Source organism: Pelophylax lessonae (assembly GCF_965119305.1).
Source record: "Pelophylax lessonae genome assembly, chromosome: 12".
NCBI classification, from domain to species: domain Eukaryota; kingdom Metazoa; phylum Chordata; class Amphibia; order Anura; family Ranidae; genus Pelophylax; species Pelophylax lessonae.
This window is the reverse complement of record NC_138779.1, coordinates 2803313-2815795: the sequence shown is the minus strand read 5'-3', so window position 1 is coordinate 2815795 and position 12483 is coordinate 2803313. Positions and strand designations below refer to the sequence as shown.

Sequence of the window (12483 nt, the reverse complement as noted above, 5' to 3'; positions counted from 1 at the left end):
CCAGCATTCTGTCTGATCCGAGATAGAAGCACAACGGCTGAACAGCTGGATTGATCCTTGATGCCTGTTATATATATGCCAGATGTGAGTGTGTTTTTTGCTTTATATTTATTAAAGTTTATGGTTTGACATACTACACCATGAGGAATATTCCTTTTTTACTCACATGGTATCTGGGCTGTTACTATTTCCTGTGAGGGGAATTACATCTAAGATCATTGAAGCTGTACCTGTAGGAGAAGACCTTTTTCATCCGTGTATCCATTGGGGGCTATGAGGAGTTCCTCTAAGGCGTACTGAGAGCCCTGTAATGGGGATCATATGACTCCAGTAAGAGGCCACACTCATTGGTGTCTGGTGGGGGCTTTATCTTTATATTCACCACCTGGTGTACAGGATGTCCTCTAGGACTCCTTTTTATATGGACTTTCATTCATTGAGTGATTCATTGATTTACATATAGTCCATATGGATTCACTTTTATCTTAAGCTTTTGCTGAGATTGAGATCACTGTGTCAAGCGCTGTATACCTTGTTTTATTCTTTTTATAGTTGAGGTCCCACAACTGTTTTATATTAGCTGCTGATACCATATCTCTACAGTTTATCTATTAAGCGCAGTGCATTTTGTTTTTAACAATGTCCATTGGTGCTAACGCGTTTCGGCCTCAGCCTTCCTCATAGCCAAAGAGGCCGAAATGTGTTAGCATTAATAAACATTGTATCTGCTGTTGTGCATTAATAAAGGCTCTTTTAAGAAGAAGCATGGAGTTTCCGGCTTTTTGTTGGATTTATTTACAGTGGACTGGTTGGCCTGAGCACCGGCACTCTGTCTTAACATCATTTACATGGCAGTAGAGCTTGGCTGAGTTTTGTATACATTCATGATTGCCAGATAGGATGAGTTTTCAGGGATTGTCTGAAAGTGAACAGAGTAGGAGATAGTTGGAGAGATTGGGGTAGAGCATTCCAGAGGATGGGAGGGGCTCGGGAGAAGTCCTGAAGTCCTATTTCTAATGTAACTACCAACCTAATTATCTAAAATGAATAACCCAATCCATGCTAAACAAAACACAAAGGTAAAACAGAGAGGAAAATGAAGATGGATCTCAGGATATCCTATAACCCACAAAATGTCCTATGTGCCGAAGGAATGAAAAGGAGGGGATCAAAGAGATTTCCAGCATGTTTCATTGTAATCAGCCTCTTCTTCAGGAGTACAAATCTCCCGTCACTGATGAAGGGGAACTTTAGCCCTCAAAACATGTTGGATTTAGTTTAGTTACTGCTACAGCGAGTCGACAACAACAAAGTCTTTATTGCTATTTAATCCTTCCTGCCCTCATTTCTTGATTTCTTTCTTGGAGTCATAGGGATAAAATGTGAGGGATAACCTCCCCGATGGAGACACAGACAGCAATAAAAACCTGGCAGAGGTTCCTACCCTTCTACACTTCATCCATGACTACAATAGTTTTACCTGGAGTTGGGCTAAGGTAGGTACACTACATTACATATGAATATTCCGTATGTTATCTGTTTGTGAATAGGAAGTTTTTCTCCAGGATACAGAACCTGAAAATCAGTAAGACTCCTTACCTCGGCCTCCATCTGAGGGCTGTGACCGTCTCCATGGAACTCGGAGAAACTGCCAGCCAAGGATATAGTGGAGACATTTCTCTCCGAGTTTGTGAACAGATCCCGGGGACTTGCTGGTGAATTCAGAACTTCTCGTGTCACATCCCGAGGGGAGGAGCATTCCTCGAGTTCAGGGAATCCGTTTGTACCATGGAGGCTTCCATCATCCAACTGCTCCACCGAAGAACTGTCCTAAAATAACATGAACTGGTCAGCAACCAACAGAGACACAGAATTCCTGGGCTTGTGAAGATACACAGCCTACCAATAGACCACCATTATTATAGACCACCATTATTATAGACCACCATGATTACAATACTCCAATAATGAGTACATACTATAGACAGAGGCATACCTAGGGTCTCCAGCGCCCTTGGCGAGGAACTGTATTGGCGCCCCCCCAAAAGAGAGAGAGATAGGGGGGGGGGCTTACAGAGAAATAGAGATGGGGGTTGACAGAGAGAGAGAGGGGGGTGACAGAGAGAGAGAGAGGGGGGGTGACAGGGAGAGAGGGGGGACAGAGAGAGGGGGTGACCAAGAGAGGGGATGACAGAGAGAGGGGGGGTGACCAAGAGAGAGAGGGGTGACCAAGAGAGAGGGAGGGTGACAGCGAGAAAGAGAGGGGTGACAGAGAGAGAGAGGGGAGGGGGGTGACAGAGAGAGAGTGGGAGTGACAGAGAGAGAGTGAGGGAGTGACAGAGAGAGAGAGGGGGATGACAGAGAGAGAGAGGGGGTGACAAAGAGAGAGTGAGAGCAGAGAGAGAGAGGGGGTGACAGAGAGTGAGGGGGTGACAGAGAGAGAGAGAGAGAGTGGGTGAGAGAGAGAGAGGGTGACAGAGAGAGAGAGAGGGGGTGACAGAGAGAGAGAGGGGTGTTACAAAAAGAGAGAGAGGGGTTGACAGTGAGAGAGAGGGGGGTGACAAAAAAGAGAGGGGGTGACAGAGAGAGAGTGAAAGCAGAGAGAGAGGGGGTGACAGAGAGAGAGGAGGGTGACAGAGAGAGGGGGGTGACAGAAAGAGAGAGGGGGTGACAGAGAGAGAGGGAGGGGGTGACAGAGAGTGAGAGGAGGGTGACAGAGAGTGAGAGGAGGGTGACAGAGAGAGGGGGGTGACAGAGAGAGGGGGGTGACAGAAAGAGATAGGGGGGTGACAGAAAGAGAGAGGGGGTGACAGAGAGAGAGAGGGGGGTGACAGAGAGAGAGGGGGGTGACAGAGAGAGGGGGGGGTTGACAGAGAGAGAGAGGGGGAGACAGAGAAAGAGAGAGGGGGTGACAGCGATAGAGTGACAGAAAGAGAGAGGGGGGTGACAGCGATGGAGTGACAGAGAGAGAGGGGGCTGCCCCAGTCAGCTTTGCCTGGGAGTGGAGAGGAGGTTGAAGGAGTCGCACCGTGCTGAGCAGCGGTATGGGCTCCTCTGACAGCCCCAGTGCAGTCCCCATCCCCAGCCTGCCGCCGAGCTGGAGCTGATTGATGATGTCAAGGTCATGTGACTGCTGACCGGCCGCATGTGTGGGCGGACAGAGCTTCAGAGAGCCCACACTGCCGCCTGGAGTGGACACAGGGCTCCAGGATTGGAGTAGCACGCTGCCTGGGGGCGCCGGGGGGTGCAGGCTGAGCGGAGGGTGCAAAAATCACTGCTAACACTGCCAATTTTTTTGCGCCCCCTCAGCCTGCACCCCTTGTGGGCGCCAATCTGGCCAACCCCTTGGTACGCCCCTGACTGTAGACTACTTATAGTACGTAGACCACTTATAGTAGACCATCTTTATCACATTATTCCATTATTGAGTACATAGACCAATTATAGACCACCATCATCACAATACTCCATTATTGAATACATCCAGTATATCTCAGACCCTATAGATGAATGGAATCCTGGGCTGTGAAGAGGCCGGGAACTGTAATTTTGCTGGTACTTTTTTCTTTGTCAATGTCAGTGTTGCTGTAGTAGTTTCTATACGTTGTCACCTCACAGGCAGCTTAAGGCTCCCCCCCCCCCAGCATTTTATTTAATTGAGTTTTGCATTCAAAATGTCTCACTTTAACCACTTCAGCCCTGGAAGGTTTTACACCCCTTTATGCCCAGGCCATTTTTTGCCATAAGGCACTGCATTATTCGAATTGACAACAATTGCGCGGTCGTGGGACGATGTACCCAAATAAAACTGATGTTCTTTTTCTCCCACAAATAGCGCTTTCTTTTGGTATAAAAATAAAAAAAAATCAACAAATTTGCAAAAAAAACCCAATATTTTTTACTTTCTGCTATCAAACAGCCAATAAAAATTTTTTTAAAATCAAATTTTTTTCATCAGAGGCGTAACTAAGGGCCCCGGTGCAAGAAACCATGAAGGGCCCCCCGGACCCGTGGCCGGGGCCCTTCCCTTCAAGCCTGGGGCTCTTCCCACTTATCCTGGGGCCCTTTACGCTCATTGCGGGGCCCTTTATTACGGTCCTGCAGTGGACCCTTTCACAAGTTCTGCAGTGGGCCCCCTTCCTGCCACCTTGGGGCCTCCCCACTGTGGTGGAATGCCAGGGCCCGGTCGCAAGTGTGACCTTTGCGATCCTGGAAGTTCACCCACTGGTGTCAGTGGTTTTTATTTTTTGGTATTTTAATTGTATTATTTTTATCATTATATTTTATTTTTTCACAATGTGACTGACTATGACTCTGTCCATTCAGAAAAGGGAGGAGCTGGTAAATTACATATTTACCGACCCCTTCCTGGTTCTCTATTGTGACACATCCCCTGCAGCAGCCGGCAGGAGAGGGGAGAGAGCACAGTGTGGGGGGCGGGAGCACAGTAGGGGGGGGGGGCAGGGGAGCACACAGGGGCCCAGAGACAGCAGAACACAAGTGAACTGGATAGGAGGAGTGGCGGGGGCAGCATACGGAGGAACCAATCTCCTCCATTTTCCTCCTGCAGCTACAAGAAAATATTAAAGATATATTTAGCTAAAATTACAACAAAATCATTATTAGCAGACACAAATATAACATAACTCGCATAATTCCTGCTAAATCCAGAAAAAAAATGATGTTAAATAAAAATGAAGATGATATGAGAAAAAAATACAGGCTGGGCAGTTGGAGCTCAGTGATCAAAGAGACACAGAGAGAGAAACAAAGTTACAAATAAACTCCTGAGTAGAGATAACATTAGAGCCAGTGCTGGGAGGGGGCCCACACAGGGAGGGGGATTAGTGAAGGGACGAATGTCTCTTTCTCAGCAGATAAAAGCTTATAGCAGGCAGAGGGACAGATCAGATTCAGTTGCTGGAGGAAGATTTCTGTATTTGTTGTCCATCACTAATCCCTCTCTCTTTGTGGGCCCCCCTGTGTGCTCGGGCCCCCTAAAAGAGGGCTGGGCCCCCCCCTATCAGCGGCCCTGCTGCCAATGTGCAGCAGCTGGGAGTATAAAATTAAGGAATGGAATGGGTCACATGATCTCTCACCAACTGCTGCGGAATCCTTACTGGCTCCTCCCTTTAGCCATATTAGGAGGATAATACTAACAATGTCCCAGAATGTGACCGACCTCCTCTCTGCTGGTATGTGGGCGGCTCAGATGCTGGAGGTCCTCCTGCAGTTTGGAGATCTCGTTTCTGAGGGTTGAAATGATCTGATCCTTCCGCTTAGTCTCCACCTCGAACCTGGAGAGACGATTGATCTCTTCTCCCAACTTTAGAAGGCATCGCTCCTAGAAACACATGCATGGTGTTGGCGTCAGATCACATACAGGGACCTGGAGGTCATTTAAACAATGCTAACAGGGGGCCACAGACAGCAATAGAGACCTGATGGGGGCGCTAACTCTTCCCTGCTCTATCCAAAACCAGCAAAAAAAAAAAAGTTTTGGTTGGAGTAAGACATTTTTGTAGCACTGTATTATATAAAACTGAATTTTAAAAAAAATAATAGACAAAGGGGTACAAATTGCATTTGAATGCTCTTGGGTTATATTCTCTGTCATTCGAATGTGTGCATTCTGAGAATACTGAATTATGGCCACCTGATGGCGCTGAGAAGCACACATATTTCTGATGATAATGCGGATTGACTGCTACATGTCATTGACTACCATAGGAGATACATTTGGTCCTCAGTGCCATCTAGTGGCCATACTGGGGTATTTCCTGCATTCACACATTCAGACTACAGAAAATTTAGCCTGAGAACATTCGCTTTTGCTTCATTTGTACAGAATTAATTTATATGCAGGTTCATTGGGGGAAAAGCTATACCTATTTCTTCTAAATGCATTCCTATGTGATAACTTAAAATAAAATATATTAAACAAATCATATTTTCTCTAATAAACTGTACTCATCAATTGATATGCTTTGACATCCAGATGGACTGAGGCTGGACAGACATTTATAATAAGAACTCCATGAAGAGGAATTGATTCACTTTCAGATAAAGCTCTGTGTTTTTTCTCAGCTGTGTCATTACTGGTATTAGCTATTTTAGGATGGGGAGAGGCTGAAAGAAGACTTTCTGTACATCTGTACATTAAATGTTAGCAGGGTTGCCAACTGTCTGATTCTGTTCACTGATGTAGGGAGGGAATGAATACACCAAGGTAAGGGGGGACACTGATATAAAGGTTCTACCTTATATCAGTAACCCCCTTTACCTTAGTGTATTTACTCTGCAGAAGGTGGTCACCAGAGTCCCCCCCCCCCAATCAGTTTCTGGAGTTCCCCCTTAAATTAGAGTCCTCAGCATTCCCCTTTACATCATAGTTTGCAGGATTCCCACTTACAGTGCAAAGGGGAATTCTGCCAGCCCTGATGTAAGTTGGAGCTCTGATGTGTACGGGAATGCTGCAGACCATGATGTAAGGGGGCACTCTGTGGACTCTGATGTAAGGGGAAACTCTCTGGACCCTGATGTAAGTGGGAGCTCTGATGTATAAGGGAATGCTGCGGACCATGATGTAAGGGGGGACTCTGTGGACTCTGATAAAGAGAGGGAACTCTGCAGACCCTGATGTAAGGGGAAACTCTGTGGACCCTGATATAAGTGGGAGCTATGATGTAAAGGGGAACTCTGTGGACTCTGATGCAAGGGGGGACTCTGGTGACCAGAGATCACCTTACATCAGCATTCCCTTTTACAACAGGATCTGCAGCATTCCCCCTTACATCATGATCTGCAGAGTTTCCTTTTACATTAGAGTTTGCAGGATTCCCCCTTACAGTGCAAAGGGGAATTCTGCAGACCCCAATGTAAGTGGGATCTCTGATCTAAAGGGGAATGCTGAGGACCATGATGTAAGGGGGAACTCTGTAGACTCTGATGTAGAGGGGAGACTCTGCAGACCCTGATGTAAGGGGAGACTCTGTGGACCCTAATGTAATTGGGAGCTCTGATGTAAAGGGGAACTCTGCGGACTCTGATGTAACCTCTGACCAGAGATCACCTTACATCAGCGTTCCCTTTTACAACAATGTCTGCAGCATTCCCCCTTACATCATGATCTGCAGCGTTCCCCTTTACATCAGAGTTCCCACTTACATCAGGGTGCACAGAGTTCCCCCTTGCACTGTAAAGGGGTATCCTGCAGACTATAATGTAAAGGGAAACTCTGCAGAACCTGATGTAAAGGGGAACGCTGCGGACTCTGATGCAAGGGGGGGGGCTCTAGTGACCAGAGCCCATCTTACATCAGAGTTCCCTTTTACCTCAAAGTCTGCAGCATTCTCCTTTACATCAGGGTCTGCAGAGTTTCCCCTTGCACAATCAAACAGCCCCCTCACAAGAAGGCTTGGAGGGGATGGGTATGAATGAACAGACATGCCCAGAGATTGGCTTGCCTTTGGGGAAACAAAGGCAAATGGTTTGAAGTTACTAACATGGCAGAGAGCTAAATCCACCATCATCAATAAGCTGGAGGTGACCCACTTGGCCCCAGATATGAACATCCTTGGATCTAAACAAAGTCTGGTGGGCACACTTTGGTCACATCTATGAGCCCCTAGGGAGACACACATGGAGGTTGATGACTTCTACCTTCTCATGGAGCACCGTCATATACCATGGAGTCTTTATCTCTACAGAGGTGAGATATGTCTGAGGGCCCTGAGTTCCGTTGTGATGGAGAATCGGCGAGGAGCCGTCCCAAATGCTGCTTCTGTTGTGATCAGCAGAGCTATGAATGTGAGGGAGCTTCCGGTCTATAAAGTTATAATAAAGAGCAACACAAGAAACAAAGTCACATCATGGTACATTGTATCAAAGGATAAAAATTAGATATTTATCAGCAAATTCAGAGATCTGCTTCTGTATAGTTGTAGCCAGGTGCTTGGCTAGAGACAGAGAGCGATGTAGGCCACCGTGCTGCAGTGCTCTCTGTGCTCCTAGTGGGCTTCAACTTAGGGGTAACGCTACCTCTATCCACCAGGGGGAGCTGACAGGTAAAAGGAGCTCAAGACACTTGATGGTTGGCAGCACTGACTCATGGGAGATGAAGTTTGGGAAAGAAACTTTACTATGGCAGTCTAAGGACCATTGGACTACAATTCCCAAAGCGAGCTGGGTATAAGGGGAGAGAGAGTTGAATTTATCTAATCTCTTTGCTGTGAGGAGACCGACCCTTGTTGCTGTATTGCTGGGACTGGTGAGAAGACACAGATTCTATTAACCTGCTGCTGCTAACAGAGACTGAGCACAAAGGAAATGGCCATCTAACTAGCAGCATTATTTACTGCATGCAGACTTTACTGGGACTCTGTACTCATGTGCACCACCTTAAAGACTAGGCCCCAGTGCTAGCTGGCTGAAGAACTAGGCCTAAAGACTGCTCATTCAGATAGCCACTTCACAAGAACTTTGCCTATTGTCCATACTCGGAGGTACCTCTTTAGGGAGTCTAACTTCTGCGATTCATATAGCATGCACTAGAAAGTGGATATAGCCGACAGTTTACAGAGGAATTATCGCAGTATTGATTATCATTGCTGTTACTGTTTTAATGAATAAGCCCAAAAATGTGCAGCTCTACACCAACATCAATGGGAACCAACAAGTATTCTGATAGGGTACATTAACACGGGTGTCAGGTTTTACCACCCCTCTGAAAAGCTATGCATAATTTGTTGAAACGCGTTGAGAAAGAGTCATCTGGGGTGGGGAATAGGCATGTGCAGCTAAACAGTTTGATATCACAGTTAATCGATTTTGGATTGGAGATTGGTAGGCAGTCTATTGATGGCCAGCAGAGACAAGCTTTTTAAACCGGCAACCGGGTGTCCACAGTTAGCGAGAGGGGCGCCGTTCTGGAGCGTGCGCCATGTTTGGGAGTTTAAACCATCAGAATCACAGACAGTTCTGGAGTCAGTAAATAGAGAAGACAGAAGGAAAACTGAACACTATTAATAATCTGGAAAATGTTACCCATTGGGAAGCCGCCATTTTTATAGTATCCGTGGTGTGACCCGCCAAAGGAGTGCAAGTCGGTGACCTGAGAGGAGATGATGCTTTCAAAGGAGAACGCCGCGCTGGATGAAAATCCCGGAGACTGCAGGAAGAAGAAAATTCTCTGTTACATAAAACAATAAAAACAAGAAGGTGGAGACCCCCTCGAAATGGGTGGGGAACGGGTAGGCGGAGCTGGGAACTCAGAGGCACGGATCTTTCAGTGGGGAGATTTAAAATGTCAGCAGAGAACTCAGATAATGGAATTTTGGGTGGAACTATCCTTCATTCCTGCCAGCCCTTTTTATATGGAAAAGAGGTCTGTGTGACTGTGTGTCCTCTGTAATCCGAATCACAAATAGTAACTTTATTCTTCTATAACAAAACCCCTCCTTGTCTATCAATCTTTTTCAGCTCTACCAATCTATTTCAGCTCTATCACCAACTCTACCACTACCACCAACCCTACCACCAACCCTATCACCAACCCTACCACCAACCCTACCACTACAACCAACCCTACCACTACCACCAACCCTACCACCAACCCTATCACCAACCCTACCACCAACCCTACCACCAACCCTACCACTACCACCAACCCTACCACCAACCCTATCACCAACCCTACCACCAACCCTACCACCTCCACCAACCCTACCACCAACCCTACCACCAACCCTACCACTACCACCAACCCTATCACCAACCCTATCACCAACCCTACCACCAACCCTATCACCAACCCTATCACCAACCCTGCGATAGATAGATAGATAGATAGATAGATAGATAGATAGATAGATAGATAGATAGATAGATAGATAGATAGATAGATAGATAGATAGATAGATAGATAGATAGATAGATAGATAGATAGATAGATAGATAGATAGATAGATATTGCTGTTATAGGTAAAATCTCTAGATACCGGTACAGGGTCTAAACGTATAAACGTCTTCCAGATCTACTGTGTGACTTGTCCCCCGTAAAAAAGGAAGATGTCAGAGAATTAATATCAGTTTTCGGAAAGCGCATATTTCGGATAATTGAAGTAAGATGCTGAACGTTAGATAAAAGACCTGAGGAACGTTCCTGCAAATAGACCCAAAAATGTTTCTGTTTCTTTTTTTCTTTTTAAATATTTTTATTATCTATGGATTAATAAAGAAGAGGAGTGCTGCAGCTACTTTGTGTCATTTCATGGGGTGTGCCTGGGCATGCCTTAATCACCTTGTGAGGCAAAGATTACCCCTGCTGATATTTCACCAAAGCCCCCTAACAGGACTTCTAAAAAATTGTAAATTAAAATAATAAAATTTAAAAACTACTGACACCAACCTCTGCCCTACTGACACCAACCTTTGCCTTACTGACACAATCCACTGCTCTACTGACACCGTCCACTGCCCCACTAACACCAACCTCTGCCCTGCTGACACCAACCTCTGCCCTACTGACACCAACCTCTGCCCTACTGACACCATCCACTTCCCTACTGACACCGTCCACTGCCCTACTGACACCGTCCACTGCCCTACTGACACCGTCCACTGCTCTACTGACACCGTCCACTTCCCTACTGACACCGTCCACTGCCCTACTGACACCGTCCACTGCTCTACTGACACCGTCCACTTCCCTACTGACACCGTCCACTGCCCTACTGACACCATCCACTGCTCTACTGACAGCAAACTCTGCCCCGCTGACACCAACCTCTGCCCTGCTGACACCAACCTTTGCCCCACTGCCACCAACCTCTGCCCTACTGACACCAACCTCTGCCCTACTGCCACCAACCTTTGCCCTACTGACAGCAACCTCTGCCCTGCTGACACCAACCTCTGCCCCGCTGACACCAACCTCTGCCCTACTGCCACCAACCTCTGCCCTACTTACAGCAACCTCTGCCCCGCTGACACCAACCTCTGCCCTACTGACACCAACCTCTGCCCCACTGCCACCAACCTCTGCCTTACTGCCACCAACCTCTGCCTTACTGACACCAACCTCTGCCCTGCTGACACCATCCTCTGCCCTACTGACACCAACCTCTGCCCTACTGACACCATCCACTGCTCTACTGACACCAACCTCTGCCCTACTGACACCATCCACTGCTCTACTGACACCATCCACTGCCCTAGTAATACCATCCATGTTTTAATACATTTGGGGTGCACACCCAAATGCAATAGGCTGCGCACACCTATGTATCATTTGTATGTTGGGATTGCAGACGATTTTAGCTGACGGCACCTGTGTATGAGCGATAGGTGTGCGGTCCCTTTAAATGTATTCCATGTATACTATATAATATATACTATCTATATATAGAAACACACACATATTACCTGAGCTTCATAGGTACAGATGGGCTCCTGGGCTGACTTGCTGTACTTCTCTCTCTTGGAATTGATTTTGGGAATCCTCCATGTTGCAGTCTGGGGTCTCCGGACTCCCGTAAATTGCAGGTCATTAAAACTCTGCATTTTCCACTCTGTTTTATCTTTCATGTCTCCTAAAGGTTTTGTCACCATCCCAGCCTGCAAGGAGAAAAAAACGCCCCCACTATGCAGCGTGTTGTAGTTACAGCAAAGACAGAAGACAAAGGTAAAATTAAACCATTAAACGCTCCCAGATAAGCTTTCCGGCTTCCATTAGAGGAAAGGTTTTTGAATCTAATGCTCTAAAAGCTATTTGTATCGTCATGTTACCCCGGTGACACCCAATTCAATGTGCAACCTGAAATTAGGAAAGGCTTGTCAGATACAAACCCAGCAATAAAAGGATTACACTGGAGGAATGGCAGAAGGTGAGAGCCAGGAAGTGATTTATGACTGAACACACCGAGCATGGCAACTCTCCACACCAAGCCTGGCCACTCTCCACACAGAGCCTGGCCACTCTCCAAACAGAGCCTGGCCACTCTCCACACAGAGCCTGGCCACTCTCCACACCGAGCCTGGCCACTCTCAACACCGAGCCTGGCCACTCTCAACACCGAGCCTGGCCACTCTCCACACCGAGCCTGGCCACTCTCCACACCGAGCCTGGCCACTCTCCACACCGAGCCTGGCCACTCTCCACACCGAGCCTGGCCACTCTCCACACAGAGCCTGGCCACTCTCCACAGCGAGCCTGGCCACTCTCCACAGCGAGCCTGGCCACTCTCCACACAGAGCCTGGCCACTCTCCACACAGAGCCTGGCCACTCTCCACACAGAGCCTGGCCACTCTCCACAGCGAGCCTGGCCACTCTCCACACTGAGCCTGGCCACTCTCCACAGCGAGCCTGGCCACTCTCCACACAGAGCCTTGCCACTCTCCACAGGGAGCCTAAACACTCTCAACACCAAGCCTGTCCACTTTCCACACCGAGCTTTGCCAACTCTCCACAACAACCTGAACAC

At 47.4% G+C, this 12483-nt stretch overlaps 1 protein-coding gene across 1 annotated transcript in view; it reads right to left on the bottom strand.

The window, feature by feature from the left end:
• LOC309567779 (coiled-coil domain-containing protein 27-like) overlaps nt 1-11759 on the bottom strand; it is a 43369-nt gene extending 31610 nt beyond the window's left edge. The window contains exons 1-5 of the mRNA XM_082273229.1: nt 11425-11759; nt 9046-9169; nt 7663-7826; nt 5183-5344; nt 1600-1830 (exon numbers count right to left, since the gene is read on the bottom strand). Of these exons, the coding sequence (XP_082129355.1) occupies nt 1600-1830; nt 5183-5344; nt 7663-7826; nt 9046-9169; nt 11425-11610 (867 nt within the window). The 5' untranslated portion in view covers nt 11611-11759. The remainder of the gene's footprint in view (nt 1-1599; nt 1831-5182; nt 5345-7662; nt 7827-9045; nt 9170-11424) is intronic.
• Nucleotides 11760-12483: the final 724 nt, after the last annotated feature.